A 16,319-nucleotide genomic window follows, 5' to 3' on the forward strand; every position below is an offset into this window, starting at 1 on the left:
GAACAGTTCGAATCAAACTAGAAACTTTTCGCCGGTAGATCGGGTAGTAGCTCTACTAATTTGTCTGCACAAGGACACACACAGATCCTGACGAACGATACACGTATGTCACGGCAGGCACTAGGCACCCACCGGTGGACATGGTTACCAGGCTCTTCAGGCAGCGGCATGAAACCTTTTATTGCAGGCTACCAACGGCAGGAGCTCACCTCACAACAGACTTATGCGGTACACCTGACCATGAGCCGGGACAAGGAGCCCCCACACCCAGCTTCAAACACGGCGAGCAATGCCAGAACCTGCTGCGGCGACGCATTCTTCATTTCCCCCCCTCCCACATAGATTCAATAATGTAATTCTAGGATCAGTCGCTGCACAAGATAGAAACTTTAGTTTGAGGCAGATAATAGGGCAGAAATTAACTAAAAATGTAATTAACGTTTGTGGTGAGGTTAATCAGAGACTGAGAGAAGTAGGAGAAGTAGGTACTAGACTACTACTACTAGCTACCGTGCATTCTCTGTCATGGGGCTAGCTTATAAATGCCATCCCCAGGCAGGGCGTCCAGTGCCTGCCTCCTGTCCTTCCGTGCAACCACAACACTATGTACGCATCACGCCAGCAGTGCCTTGTTCTCTGGCCACTATTTCCGATTCAATAGCCTCACTGTTCCGGGTTTATGATCATACCTTGAACCCACTCTGTCTGCCCGGAGACATCCTCCACCGTATGGTCACATTTATATACTCTACACTACTTAAAAAACGATTTGCAGCGATATTCTATTTTCTCTATAAGCAGGTCAAAAGTTAATCCGCTCCTATAATTAGGTAGGTGCTACAATGGAGCAGGTACGGTAGCATTCGACGACCCGTGCCTAAAAAAGCAATTTTAGAGATGGGTGGATATCATTTTCAAGGACGGGTCATGATATCATCCGTGGCATTTCTCGATGGGTGACGCCACCACCCGCCCCTGGAAATGGTGGGCGGGTGGTGGCATCACCCGTCCCTAAACATGCATTTTTAGGGGCAAGTGATGGCTGACCCGCCCCTAAAAATATTCCATAAAAAAAATTATAACTTTTTATATGATCTCGGATGAAGTCAAGTTTTATATTAAAATTGTAGAGAATGACTGGATCTAAAATTTTGTAGTTGATAACTTTTTTATTTAAGGTCATTTAATTATCTAAAAAAATATTATAAATCTACATATGGCTATAACTATATAGTATCTCATACAACTCAAGTTATATTTTGATGTTTCAATAATCTTAACCTTTATACTTAGCATTTTTTTATCTATAGTTTACAATAACTACAATGTAGAAGTTTTACTTTTTTTATTTATTTGGCTATATGTAAAGATTTAAATAAATTTTTAAAATAAAATTAAAAAATATTTTTAGGGGTGGGCGATGGGTGGTGGCGTCACCCGCCCCTAGAAAGGATTATAGGGGCGGGTGATGGCCTCACCGCCCTTACAAATCAATTTTAGAGTTAATATAAAAAAATAATATATCTCATAGAATTACAATAAGGAGCTGGTTGGCTGCAATATTTTTTTAGTTTGCTATTTTGATTTTTTTTTATTTTTTCTATTTTCTGAAAATCAATTTATTGGGGCGGATCCCGTAGAAATTATTTTTACACGCTCCTAAAAATCGTATTTTTAGCTGTGAGCGGTAAAGGCAGATACCACACCCATCCCTAAAAGTACTTTTTACCTTTCCCTAAAAAACTTTTTCGTAGAAGTGCTATCTTGCTTGATTATTACATCAGGGCACCACGTACAACGCCCAGTGCCCACACCTTTTCCTAGCACTATCATATCTCACTGAGTTATTATGAAAGGATCCGCGCACCGTCTTGCTGACACGTGGGTCCACCAAGCCGTGCCATTTCAAACTTTTGTTTCATATTATTCTTGACATGTTGAGTCTGGAAAATGATACGATTATATTTGAATCGGGATGTAATTTTGTATATAAAAAGTACATCTTTAATTAGTCTGCTATTTTAAAAATATTTTAAGACATAAAGCGCAACCGAAATCATGTTTTGGAGGTGTCAAAACATCATTGATTTGTTATCGGATGGAGTAGTACGCTCGCTCGTCCCATGCGCGGCGCCGTGTTAGGATCTGTGCTTGCTGGACCGCCGGATTGTGCACAGGGCCGGGGCAGCGGCTTGCAAGTAGCAGCCCAGCCAATGAATTGGAACAGTGGCCGGTTGGTCCGATCAGAGGCCGGCCACTACGGTACACTGTACGAGTGAACAGTTCGCATACTTGATTTGAACGCTCCCGGAGGGCCTTCACCTGTGCCGAAATGGGCACCCAACAACAAGGCATGCGCGCACAGTGCACGCCTTCAATGCTGTCTAGCTAACCACACATTGCATTGCTAGCTACTTGCTAGATAGGGCACCGCATGCGTGCATACGCGTAGCTGCTCGCCTGCGTCATTTTCTCGTCAGGCGTAGGCCGATGAATGATGAATGGGTGTGGGTGTGGGTGTGGGCGTCACATAGTTAGTTGCTCGAGCGACACTGAAAGCAAAGTCGATCGAGCTCGCGAGGTGAGAAGCTACACAGTGACAGCCTTCAGTAGTTCAGTGGGTGTTTCTACACCGATGATCCGAGGCTAGGCCAAAGCCCAAAGCTACAGACTCCTCATTCGTATCTGTCTTGCGCCAAACTGCGTACCATGGACATCTCGAGTCATCATACTGCGTAAGAATTTTTTTGGAGGAATTTTTTTTATTTTTTGAGGAATCTGCGTAAGAATTTTTAATTGGTGTGAGAAAAAAAAAAGATGGTAGCTAGCCAGTTAAATCGTTTCAAAGCTACGTGGTAATATATGTGAAACTGTCTATTAAACGAATACTAATGTGATGACCAATTGACCATAAAATTTGTAAGAGAGAGAGAGAGAGAGAGAGAGAGAGAGAGAGAGAGAGAGAGAGAGAGAGAGGTTTCCTATGCCTGATCTGCGTATGTGTACTTGAGGACGGGATCCATGCATATTCCAGTTTCGACCATGCATGCGTATGCAATGCACCTGGCCGGCGGGTATATCGCATGCATGCAGAAGTTTTTCTAAGCCTGCAGGTACCACGGGAAAAAGGCTTAATTAGGTAATCACAGTCGCACACACACAGGACTACAGGACGTCTGCTGCAAGCTATAGTGCAACATCAATGTGCTGTTTGCCTTGGCTAGCTGCTGCGTGCTACCGGCACGTCCGTTCATATTTTCGGATCTACTCGCTGTATTTTAAATTGTAGGTCGTTTTATCAAATCTAAATATGTAGATTTTACTATGCATTTAATTATACATTATATCTAGATATATAGTAAAAATTATATATCTAAATTTACCAAAACGAACTACAATTTAAAATGGATGGATCATGTATGGACACGATACATACAGGGATCGATTGTGCGTGTACCCCGGATTACAAGAGGCCGACAGGACTTCATTGTCCCGAAGAATTCACCGGTACGCTGATGCAATCGTCCTTGTTCAACAATGTCTCGAAATGCATGGTCAACAAACTAGAAGATCAGTTGGCAAAACAACTAGAGGGCTGATCAGTGGCACCCTACAAATTGGGCCTTGTTTACATGCAGCCCAAATTGCAAATATTGTAAACCGGAGTATTGTAGCGCTTTCGTTCGTATTTGACAAATTTTATCTAATTATGGACTAACTAGGCTAAAAAGATTCGTCTCGTGATGTACAATTAAACTGTGTAATTAGTTTTTTTACATACATTTACTGCTCCATGCATGTGTCCCAAAATTGATGTGATGGAGAGAGATTGTAAAAAGTTGGAATTTGGAGAGGAACTAAACAGGGCCTTGGTAAATCATTTCGCTGGCAGACAGAATTTGCCGGTTTCAAACAGCATATTTTTACCTACCTAAAACTGGCTGCAGGGTGGTCAAAATTTTTTGCTGACCACTAATGGTCTGATGCTGTTGTGAACTGTACCAAAAAAATCCATGCCCAAAGTTAGTTCCGAACCCTGAAACCTGGTGACGAGTGGTACCCTCACCTCTCCACCACTACTGCACTATAAGATAGCTCCGGACCGTCTTTTGCAAGTGCAAATGTCATCGTTCATCACAAAGTTACTACATAAAACTGCAAAATGCAAAAGGATCTTAATTTTTATTTTAAAATTTTCAGTGGCATATAGGGAATTTTCTCTTCCTCGTGCCTCACGCCGTATGTTCAGACCCCCGTGTTGATAATTAGTCACCCTACCTGAGAGGATAAAATGGACATCGCGATGTTAATTTTGTATTACGTTTCCGAGAGGATTAGGATTAGAAGTATGAGCGATCACAGTTAGATATTTAGATCGACCGACCTGCACGACTGATATTGGAAATGCCACTGAAACAGGCCATACAATCCTCCCCAAGGATGAGGACCGAAAGTCAAAGTGCCACGCTGCTGGCTGCTATAATTCGAAGCAGAGCGCACGGGCGGTTGGTTGGTTGGGACCCCCCGACATCCCGCTTCCAACGCCGCGTTCCAACGCACGCACGGCCCGGCCCGGCCGCGGCCGCGGACAATGAGACCCGGTGTGAAAAGCGGACGACGCGGTGGCGGCCTGGCGGGCAGGCCGGCCGTGCCCGGGCGCCCGACCGAGCACGCGGCAATCCAGTCGGCAGACTACGAGGCGCGCGCGCGGGCAGGCAGGCAAATTCCTAGATCGAACCAGAGGGAGGAGCGGAACCCCTGGCCTTCCGCGCGCGCCGGGGCACGGCAGGCAGAGGTCTCCACGCCGCTCGCCGCCGAGCGCGCGCCCCCGCAACAGGATCGGAGACGGAGCCGGAGCCCTTCCCGCGGCCTTCGGGATGGAGACCCCGGCCGGCCGGCCGACCGGGCCCCGCGCGTCCCGAGGCGGGTGCCGGCGGGAGCCCCGGCCTGCGCCTCCCGGCCCCGAGCAGATCACGCGCCCGGTGCCGGCTCGCTCCCCCTGTCGCCGCGAACACGGAGCAGGGATCGCACACCACACCCTCCACGCCGTAGCCTGTAAACAAAACGCGGCGCACGCGGGAGGGTGGATGCGGATTCCGGAGCGGCCGATGGATCAGCCATGTAATGTCCGGATGGGAAAAGGCGTGGATTTGTTTAGTGCTGCGGGCTTGGCGTTGGCAATTCGATCCCTTCCGCGTGCATGCGCCTGGTGTCGCTTCCGGCGAGCCGTTTCTCGGCTGGTTCGTAGTCATCCTGGCCTCGGCAGCCGGGGCACATGTGGACGTGCATGCTGGATTTTGGTTGTGGGGACTGGGGTGGGTAGCTTGGCCCCAGCTAGGGCTAGAAGTCAACGCCCCATGGCATTTCTCAGGATGCATCGGATTGCCGGTCCTTCTGTGCCGTTGGTATGACGCATGAAATCGAGTCCTACTTCAACAGCAGTGTCGCACAACTGGCAAATATGCAACCATTCTTGATCCAACAACTCAGCTCTTTCCCTCTTCTCCTTCTTTCGGTCCGGCCCGTCGACAACCTCTCTCTCCATTTGTTTCATCATTCTCATTCTGGTTTGTGGTTTAGTGACAAACTTCTATCTGCATGGTGCATTACGCCGCACGCTCCCCCGGCCCGACGATCCACCGGCTTCCCCTTGTTCCCATCGCGCGGTGGTGTCCCACCCCCGACTGAAATTTTCATGGATTTTAGGCACATGGAGCATAGGAGATGCAGTATGAATTTGTTAGCAAAGTGGCAACTGTTTGGTTCTATTAATTTTAGCCAAACTAACGGAATATATGTACTCCCTCGCGTACAAGTGAGTTCTGCTCATGTGAGCGAGATTTGTGCAACCAAAATATTTAAACTTTGAAAAACAAATAATTAACTAGATACTATATGCTTTTCCTACCTGCGTAGCATCTATTCAGTCCACAAACTTTTTTGTAAGTTTGGTTTTGGGTCTTTTTGCTTGGGGTTGCGGTTAGGATCCAGGTGGTGTTTGCGAGCCTAAAGGAAAGTCCAAGGCTCAGAGGAGGGTGGTAGGACGGACAATGAGGCATCTAAAGTCATGATTAGTAGAGCTCTCGGAGCAACTTTTAAGCTGAATTTTTGAGAAAAATTATTCTATGTTGATTCTGTGAAGTGATTCTCTAAAATAAACTAAGAAGCTGGGAACTGGAAAAAAAAGGTAGCTTCTTCTGATTCACTTCTCACACTGAATTTATTTTTTATAAATTTAAGCATAGAGTCACTCTCAGCTCTGAAATCATAATTAGATGGAGCTCTATTAAACTGACCCTAAGATCATGCAAGCCGTACGTAAGTACATATTTGGTTATGGGAGCAGAGTCAAGGGTGCCGATAGGGCAGTGAGGAAGAAAAGGCTAGATAGGAAAAGCATGGTGCGATCAGTTTGATGCTGATCCAACGGTTAAAAATGGGCGATTGAAATTTTGGTGGCCAAGATATATAGATATATGATACATCTATGATAATTTCTATTTTGGTCACTATTTTTGAGGTTGTGTTAGGTCAATAGTTTCAAAAACTTTGGTCACAAACTTTCTTTTAGTTTGGAGATTTAAATATGATGAGTAGATGGCTGCAGTTTTATAAATATTTATTGCTATAAAATTGCAATCACTTATTTTGGTCTTTATGACCTAATAAAGGAGCCCGATGATCCTGGCTGCACCCTGGCCGGTATACCTTCCATTACAACTCGAAGTCCGCAGCTGGTAAGCTCCGGCCTCCCTATCAGAATACAACCGTCGGAAGAACAAAGCTACTCCACATAATTTATCCTGCGGCTGCCTGCTGTCTCCCTCACGGCCTCACCGCTCAGTGGCTCAGTGCACTCTCTCTCTCTCTCTCTCTCTCTCTCTCTCTCTCTCTCGCCACCCCCCCCCCCTCTCTCTCCCTCCCTCCCTCCCTCCCACTATAACTACCCCTTGCCAACCACGGCACCACACCCCAAACCAGCAGTAGCCAAGAACAGAAGCAAAGCTGCAGGGAGTGAGAGTGAGTGTACTACACAGCAAGAAACCACCCCATCCATCGATCCTTCCATGGAAGACCCCTACACGAGCTTCTTCAAGAACCCCTACTACTACTACACCACCTCCTTCCCGTCAGCTCCAGCTCCCCATCTCCCTCCTCCCCTTCCACCGTACACCAGCCTCTACCCCGCCGTCGCCGCCGCCGCGCCTCAGTACCCGGCCTGCTTCTTCCAGCCACAGCCGACGCTGCCGCCTCTCCATGACAGCCCTCCCTCGCCCCCGCTCCGGGAGGCGCTGCCCCTCCTCTCGCAGTCGCCCACGCGCGGCTGCGCCTCTCGGCCGCGGCATGTAGCGGCGGACTACGACTCCGACGACGACGGCGATGACTTCCTACGGGAGGTCGTCGGCAGCTCCGCGACCCCTTCCGGGCGCGCGCCGCTCTTCGCCGACCTCAACTGCATGCCCTCCTGCTGCGACGACGGCGACCCGATGGACGTGGAGGCCGGGGCGTCCACGGACGACGCCGCGGTCGCCCTGCGCATCGGCCTGCCCGCGGCGCCCGCGAACGGCTGCGATGGCACGGAGGCTGACCTCCTGTCCGGGCTCACGGGCAGGGCCTGCGGTGGCATGGAGCCCGAGGAGGACGAGGAGGAGTGCAAGGTGGACACCGGCGCCGGCGACGGCGACGAGGCGGTGCCGTTAGGGTTCGCGTCGACGCCCATCGGGAGGCTCAACAAGGGGCAGTACTGGATCCCGACGCCGGCGCAGATCCTCATCGGGCCCACCCAGTTCTCCTGCCCCGTCTGCTACAAGACCTTCAACCGATACAACAACATGCAGGTCAGTGCCATGCCGGCATGCCCATGCGGCCATGCTCACCCATACCTCCAATCCCCAACCCAATTGTTCCTCTTGTTCTTTCCTTGCTGCTATTCTTGTTCTTAGTCACCTAGTTTATTTGATTCTTGGATCGACTGGCCATCATGGTTCCTGGCCGGCTACTAGCTTTGGAGCTAGTTGCATGCCATGAAACAGACTCAAGCCCAGAGGCTGCTGCACAGTGGCTGCCTTTTGCGTGATTGAACTAGACTGGCATGCCAAGGGCAGCCATGCATGCAGCCATGCATCTTTATGCTTTTCTTTGGGTGCCTGCCTTTTGAAGATTCATACGAATGGTGTGGGAGCAGTGGAGATCCCAGGGAAGATTTCACCTTTGCTTCTCTCTCTTATCTTAGCTCTGATCCATCTGGTTACTTTCTAGTTTCCCCAGTACTACTAGTCCACTACTAGCACCCCGGTTCTGATCACCCATGGGTCATGGCTCGTGAGATTTGGCCAGATATACGGGTGGTTTCAGGGGCAGGCTTTCATGGTTTGGAAAGCATAAGATTGTGTGGCATCATGGCCTGCCACCGCATGGCAGTCCCCTCTCCTCCTGCGCGCCTCCCAAGAACACAAAGAGATCTGCAGTGTTCTTCCTGTAGCCAGCCATAGTGCCGCTCTGGCTTGCTGATCTCTTTAAAGAAGCTACACCAACACAAGACGCACACAAGCAAAGGCTTTACCAGTTGCCAGAGTTTAGCCCTCACCCTCAAAGATCACTGCACCTAGCTCACACTCACATAGATATGCAGGCACCTTCTCTGGTTGCAACTGATTAGCACTGCTGCATGGAAAAAAGGTCTGGGCTGGAGAACAAGGATTGGGCTCAACCAAGTCAGGCAATGATGCTTTGGTCACAACTCCAAACAAGCTATATATCTAGACCTAAATAAGAGTACAATTTCAAACATTCATATACACTATACAGTGTATACGCTATACTCTTCTAGGCATCAGTGGCTCAGTGCCTTAATAGCTAGGTGTAGACCATGCATAGACCCACATGATTATGCCACCAATAAACACTGCATAAATGAAAGAAATTCAACATGTGATATGCTCTTAAATTTGCCTTCATTTCCATTTCGACATCACTATTACCATCTCTCTCTCTCTCTCTCTATATATATATATATGCTGCTTCTTAAATAATAATAGTATACTAATGATAATCTATCTTGCGTCCATCAACTTAACAATGCAATAATAATATTGCAGATGCACATGTGGGGCCACGGTTCGCAGTACCGCAAGGGCCCCGAGTCGCTGCGCGGCGTGCAGCCGACGGCGATGCTCCGGCTGCCGTGCTACTGCTGCGCCCCGGGGTGCCGCAACAACATCGATCACCCGCGGGCGCGGCCGCTCAAGGACTTCCGCACGCTGCAGACGCACTACAAGCGCAAGCACGGGCTCAAGCCGTTTCTGTGCCGCAAGTGCGGCAAGGCCTTCGCCGTCAAGGGCGACTGGCGCACGCACGAGAAGAACTGCGGCAAGCTCTGGTACTGCCTCTGCGGCTCCGAGTTCAAGCACAAGCGCTCGCTCAAGGACCACGCCAGGGCCTTCGGCCACGGCCACGGCGCCTTCGGCTGCAACGTCGACGGCGCCGACGGGCTCGAGGACGAAGACGAGGGCGCCGTCTCCGAGATCGAGCAGGACTGCGCCGCCGGCGCCACCTGCCGTTCATCGGCACGGTGATGATCGATCATTCGGCATCGAGATGATCTCCTTGGCATCTCTGTACTAGCTACATGCCTCCACATACAGCAGCTAGCTATGTTGTTCTTGTTATTAGTTGCTATTTGTGTTGTTGTCGACGCCCGTTGTTGTTGCTTTTGCTCGATCGAGTAGTAGTACTAGATTGTTAGGGTTGTGGAGTGGTCGGTCGCGTGACCTCCTGATCTATCTCTACTAGCTTGTTAGTTTGTGTTGTTAGTGCACAATCAAGGACTCAAATGTTGGGATGCTGAACCACTGTTGTGTGATCTCGATCGATCATGGCACATTAACCCATGGAATCAGCAAATTCAGCATGCATCTTCATTCAGTTTCATGTTTGGTTTCATCATAAATCTGGATTAATCAATAACAGCCCGTTTTCAAATTATCGTTACACAAGTCAGAATCGGATGAGAAATTTTATGAGAAGCTTGATGCGATCGAGTATGGAAGAATGAATGACTACGTCCAAGATACTATTTCCTCCATTTTTATTTACATAGTTTGTCCTAGGTTAAAGTTAGCTAATTTTAACCAAATTTATAGAAAAATATAGCAACAACTATACTGCACTGTCAACGTATACTTCATGATGGATTCAATGAAACAATATACTTAGAACAAACTTAATATAATATATAAATAAAATCAAACGGAGTACCCACAAACCAAAATGGGAAAATTTTCCCCATTCAGCTAACCTAGTCAGCTGCATGTCTAACGGTGTAGGACAGACACTAGTATTAATGCAGAGCGGCCACTGGGATCTGGCACTGGCAACGCATGCATCCCAGTTCCATCGTCGTCGTCGTCGATGTCACTCATCCCTGCATGTGGAAAACCTTGAGCCCATCCATCTCTCCACTGTCGCAGTCAAGTTTCTACTATGGATGGACATGGCCCTTTCTGTGCAAACACATAGACCAGCCTAACCAAGTTTGCATAGCCTCAGGCCTCGTGCAGTGGCTGGTAGGACACACACACACACACACACACCAGATTCCAGGTTTGTGTGCCCTGCAAGGAGGAAGCAGAAAAGGCGATGATAGGGATTGAGCTGTAGAGACAGGACATGCATTAGTACTGCCGCTAGCTAGTTAACTTACAATCCCTGTCCTTTTGTAAGTACTACTTAGATCGTTGAGACAGTATATCAGTTCAAATTAACCCATGTAATTGAACTAAATCAACTAACCCGAATTTCAAATTAAGGAAGAAAATGAGATGTTCGTCAAAAAAGGAAGAAAATGAGATGCAAAATTGCAAATAAGCTAATCCGATGATCTGGTGTTTGGTCCTCCAGGTAAAACAAAGCAAGCGAAACAAGAACACACATACTTTCCACACGCTGCTCTTTGGCGAGCTAGAGAGGATCAACTTTTTGGGCGCACTCGAGGGATTGTGGGAGATGGCCGACCAAAGTGTGTATAGCCAAAGCTCGATGGATGGAACGTCTCATACATTCCATGAGGAGTTCGTGTCAAATGATGAGCTTTTCTCACGTCGGCTGGATAGAAAGAAGGAAGGATAGCTAGGGATGGACAGCGAGCTGACCAGAGCCTACTATTATTTCTTAGAATTGCATCTGAACTGAACTTTTTTTTAAAAAAAATACTAGTTAAAGTGCTCACGCAGCCTTAACGGCTTCAGGCATCGCGGAATAATAGCTTTACTTTCTCCGTCTGGTCGATCGGATTGTTAGAAAGAAATAAAGAGAAAAGTATCTGAAACCAGAGTTATTGGCTGAAAGCAAGAAAGGCTACGTACATGCCAAGCAAGCTCTAGGTTTTTACTACTGACGGTTGGGGAGAGGAAATTGCAGGAACATACATCATGGCCATTGGATTGGAACAGTGGATTCTGATGTCTCCGACACAGAGGGTGTTTTGTGCGAGCAGAATTTTCTGACCTGAAGTTATTTCTTCCTTGCGTACAACTTGTACACAGAAGCACTGCAGCAGGGGCGGCCTGTGGTATGACATCACGATCATTGTGGCAACCTTTGCTTAGTGCACTGTTTTCGTAGGGAATTTTCTTCGTTGTACACACGTGTGCTTTCCCCGTACAAGTGTTTTCGTCGTTTGACTGAGAGTCGCGACGCCAACTTGAACATTTGTTCTATCATCTAAGCCTCGACGTTTTCTTATATACAGTATATTTTTGGAGGCATTTTAATCAAAATAAGTGAACCCTGGAGGTGTGGTGTTGGTGTAAGGAAAGGAGCAGCTCTGGGTGCTACTTCTCTGTTTTTTATTTCGTGTTTGTCCATAAGCGGTGATGGCGAGTTTTTCAATGGGTGGTGATGCGACCTCGACCATGGAGGTGAAGGGCATGCAGGGATTTTATTTATTTTTTTATTTGAGTAAATACACCGCCGATCCTCGAACTTGCGTCGGGGTGTCGTCCCGGTGCCCAAACTTTCAAAATGCACGTTTAGAGTCCTCAAATTTGCTAATCGTATCACATGAAGTCCAGATCAATATTTTTAAGTTATAAACTGAAAGTGTTCAACTTATGTGGAGATTACATGTGGGTTCAAATTTTATTTTTGAAATTTTTTGCTCAACTCTTATATTTTCTAAATTTTTTCCAAAATCTTTTTTTCAAAACTCGAACATTTTTTCCAATATTTCCTCCAAAATTTATCCTTTTCATATTTGATTTTTTTACAAGTTTGATCTATAAGTTTTTTGTTTTACAAATTTTGTATATAGATCTTTTGTATTTGAATATATTTGTACAAGTAAATTAGTATGAATTATTTTTATGCATATATAATTTTTTATTTGAAAAAAATATATAACTTTCAATTTAGCTTAAACAACTGTAATTTGGACCTTCTGTGATATGATTAGCAAGTTTAAGAATCTGAATGTGCATTTTGAAAGTAGGGATCGGGATGACACCCCGAGCCAAATTCGAGGACCGGCCGTACATTTTACTCTTTTTATTTATATATATGTTGGACCCTTTCGCCATTGAATTTCAGATATCCCTTTTTAAAAAGATATATACTGCATGTGGCTGCTAATGGTTCAATTTACTCTTAAGAAAAAATAACGGTTCCACTTCAGTAGTACAGAACGGCTCAACAGTCCCAGTTAGAAAACCCCTATTGTCTTAGAAAACCCCTATTGTCCTGGTTTTTCAGCTAGGACCGCCAATCCGGAAATAAAGATCCCGACCTTTAGTCCTGAGTCAGGCAACTGGGATCAAAGAGTATTTTAGTCCCAAGTTAGGGTACCGGAGAACTGATAAAATTTTCGAAAAAAAAGAGTGGGACCCCGACCGCTTGCTGGCTTGGCCGGCCAGCGGCCACCGCTGGCCAGTGCTCTCTCCTTCTATCTCGTCCTCGTCCTACACAGCAAGCCTCTTTTCTCAAATTGCCCAGTCAATCACAGCGCCAACAAATTTCCCTTTCAATTACAACAATTAAGCCAGCATCAATCCTCAAATTAACCATATTCAATCTTCCCCCAAATTCCTCCAAACAACAGTAGCTCAGAACATTCCATCAACAGAAAAATAAATAAAAACTATCGATCTCCACCTGCAAATATAAAAAAAATCATCAAGCGCCGGCCCATGCGCTCGCGGTCGAGCCACTGCACGCCGGCCGAGCCACCACGCGCCGGCCCTGCCCGCCGGGGCTTGGGGCTGACCGCGCCGTCGCCCGCCGGGGCCTGGCCGAGCCGCTCCTACCCGCGCGTGGCCTGGACGCGCGGCGCCCGGCCCGCTCCGCCCGCGCCGGCGGCCCCGGGCTCCCCCCGCCGGCGCCGGTCCCCGAGCACTTCTCCTGCTCCCAGCCTAAGAGAGGAGTTGAGATGAGAGGGAGGAGTTAAGGGAAGAGACAAGAGAGAAGAGTATTAGATAAGGCACCAGTGGTGAGTGAGCAGAGGATATAAGAGAGAGGGAGGGCTTCTCGCGACTTAGAAAAAATCACCCGAGCTAAGGAAACATTTTAGTCCCGGTGCGTGGTTTCCATCCGGACTAAAGCTTTTCTATTAGTCCCGGATAGAGACACCACTCGAGATTAAAAAGCAAATATGCCTTTTAGTCCCGGGTGGTGGCTCCACCCGAGATTAATAGCGAACCTTTATTCCCAGTTTGTGGCTCTAACCGGGGCTAAAGGCCCCACCCTACTCCCCTTCGTCCTCTAACAGTTGGATCCGGGACTAATGAATTTATTAGTTCCGGGCCCAAACTCGGTCGTGACAAATTTAAAAGACAAACGAGGGTATGTGTAGCAGTGCTTGTACATCTATTATCGTCAAAATGTTGTAGGAAGACAAGTCTTCATTCTTCTATGACATATTCTTGTAACAATTAATATTACGAAATCAAACCATAAACGATAAATATAAAGTTACCTCGCAAAAAAAGATAAATATAAAGTTGATGCGTCATCAAACAAATTTCTCGCATATATGCTAATGTTGAGATTTGTGATGTGGTAGTAAAGCCTCCGCATAGCTCATGCTGAATTTTGCGTGTGCAGGCCAGGCACTAGAGCTAGGGCAAGCAGGAGCAGGGAGACTTTGGGCACGGCAAACTGGCTGTTTGAAGGGTCACCTCACGGGAACAATCCATCCATCAATCTAGTATCGCCCGTGGAGCGAGATAGCTGACTAGCTGATGAGAGCAGGCGCCCAGGTGAGAGCAGGTGGCCGGGTGTGAATGGACTGTGGATCGCTCGGCCGGCCGGCCGGGTTGCATTGCATATGGGCTAGCAGACAGCCCAGCAACGTGACTTAGACTCCACCCTTCCCGATCCTGCACTGTCCTTTTCTCCACCTCCGATGCCTTCCGCTCCTTCTGTCTATGTCGCCGTCTCTCTCTCTCTCTCTCTCTCTCTCTCTCTCTCTCTCTCTCTCTCTCTCTCTCTCTCTCTCTCTCTCTCTCTCTCTCTCTCTCTCTGGGGTAGTAGCCGCTAGCTAGGCACCTGCTTGCTTCATTTCATGCAGGTCAGCCATATACTAGACCTAACTGATTAATTCAGGCTTTATCACGACGACCAGTCTAATCGCCATCCAGCTTATTAATTCAGCCTTTGTCGCCGAAAAGCTGAGCAGAAATGTTCATATCCCGGCAACATGCCAACATCGACGACGATCACCTCGAACCGCCTAAGATTAGATTAGATTAGATTGAAGTTCATTTCTCGGTGGACGATGAGTGCTCAGTCATGGATCAATCAGTGAATGCTTAACGAAGCTACCATCCTAGCTCTCGTCTGAACTGGAAGGGGACGTGTTCTTCCCCTAATCGTCCCACCGCAGTCATAAAATTTCCGGATCGATAAATGAAACGTGGTATGTAATACGTTATTTAAAAATATATTATTTAAAAGTAATTTTAATACTATTAAAATGAAAATATACTCGAAAATATATCCGTGTTTCCGGTACTGAAATGGCGTTACCGGAACCAGAAACGTGATACCATACCATGTTCCCGATGACTGTGCGCCCCACGCGCCTGCAGCCAGAGCGCGTCAAACCTTTCTGCGCCCACACAGAAACAAGAGGGAGTTGATCATGATCTGGATCGCACGTCTCGCGATGCGTGCTTCCTGATCGTTCTCTTTTCTGGGAGAGGGATCCTTCGGCGGCAGATGCCTCGAAGCTGCAGGCATGTCGAAACGCGCACGGGCGCACGCGTGGGCGCGTACCAGGATAGCTAGGTAGCACTGGCGCCAAACCAACCTACCAACACACCTTCCGCGCCGGGCCTCGCGTCCGTGCGTGCGTGCGGCAGATTAGTGGCGACCTGGGGTTAATTTAATACTACTAGACTAAGTTAATTGTTACGCTAATGAGAACATCTGGGAGACCAGGAGAGGCAGGGGAGGAATAAACAAGCGAGGCGCTGTCCCACCCAAGCACTAACAGCACTGGAACAGCCCGGTCTCCCCCGGTCAGCTTCACGAGGCGCTTTTCAGCTCTGCGTTCTGCATTGCACTGCTCTCATTCGTCGTATCAGGCACCTAAACCAGCTGCTAGCCCTAATCCCAGGTCCCCAGCAGCAGCTTCCTGCTCACAAGGTTCATGCTGCGTTCATTTCTGTAAATTTTCATGTCTTTAATTTCAAAAAAACGGGTAGTACTGAACGCACGCACTGTGCTCCGATGGACGGGAGACGGGTCGAAACGCATGGAGTAGGAGTGCACGGCGACGATGGCGCGCGTACGGTTCGCCGGCGTAGGCCGGCCGCGCCGCTGGTGGCCCGGCGCCGGCATGGGAGGCAGATGAGCTCGAGTAAATGCGCGTCTCGGCAAAGAGGGTGGTCGTACAGCGTTTGTACTGGAACAGTGACAGCCCAGTGGCTGCCCCTGTTGCTGCTGCAGCTCGGCAAGTCGTCCTCGAGGGGGCACCGCATCTGCAAGCGAGACCGGCGACGCGCAGGGAGGGAGCCGGAGTAAATGCCGCCACTTACCCCGCCTGTCCCCCTCAGACTGAGCCGGCGCGGCCGGGGCTGGATGGAGCTGAGGCCGGGTGGTGACGATCCCATGATCCATCCATGGCTGCTGGATGGTGGTGGCAGTCGCGCGCACAGGCCGCAGCTGTAGCGGTGAGCGATGCAAGCAAGCTGCTCGCTGGGAATTAATGGCTGGCGCGACCGGCAGGCGTAGGTCGGTCGAGGGTTGGGAGGAAGGGCCGGGCCGGGAGAAAAGCTGACAGGGAAGTGGCGTGAGATCGAGCAGCAGCGAGGGCTGTGCAGGGC

The 16,319-nt window shown here is 48.4% G+C and overlaps 1 protein-coding gene across 1 annotated transcript; it reads left to right on the forward strand.

Moving 5' to 3' along the window:
- Positions 1–6,989: 6,989 nt before the first annotated feature.
- LOC112897578 (zinc finger protein WIP2-like) lies at positions 6,990–9,882 on the forward strand. The gene is made up of 2 exons (XM_025965912.1): positions 6,990–7,838; positions 9,099–9,882. The coding sequence occupies exons 1-2, from the start codon at positions 7,068–7,070 to the stop codon at positions 9,573–9,575; spliced, it is 1,248 nt and encodes a 415-aa protein (XP_025821697.1). The 5' UTR covers positions 6,990–7,067; the 3' UTR covers positions 9,576–9,882.
- The last annotated feature ends 6,437 nt before the right edge of the window (positions 9,883–16,319 follow it).

The sequence above is a fragment of the Panicum hallii genome, chromosome 6, assembly GCF_002211085.1.
Source record: "Panicum hallii strain FIL2 chromosome 6, PHallii_v3.1, whole genome shotgun sequence".
NCBI lineage: Eukaryota > Viridiplantae > Streptophyta > Magnoliopsida > Poales > Poaceae > Panicum > Panicum hallii.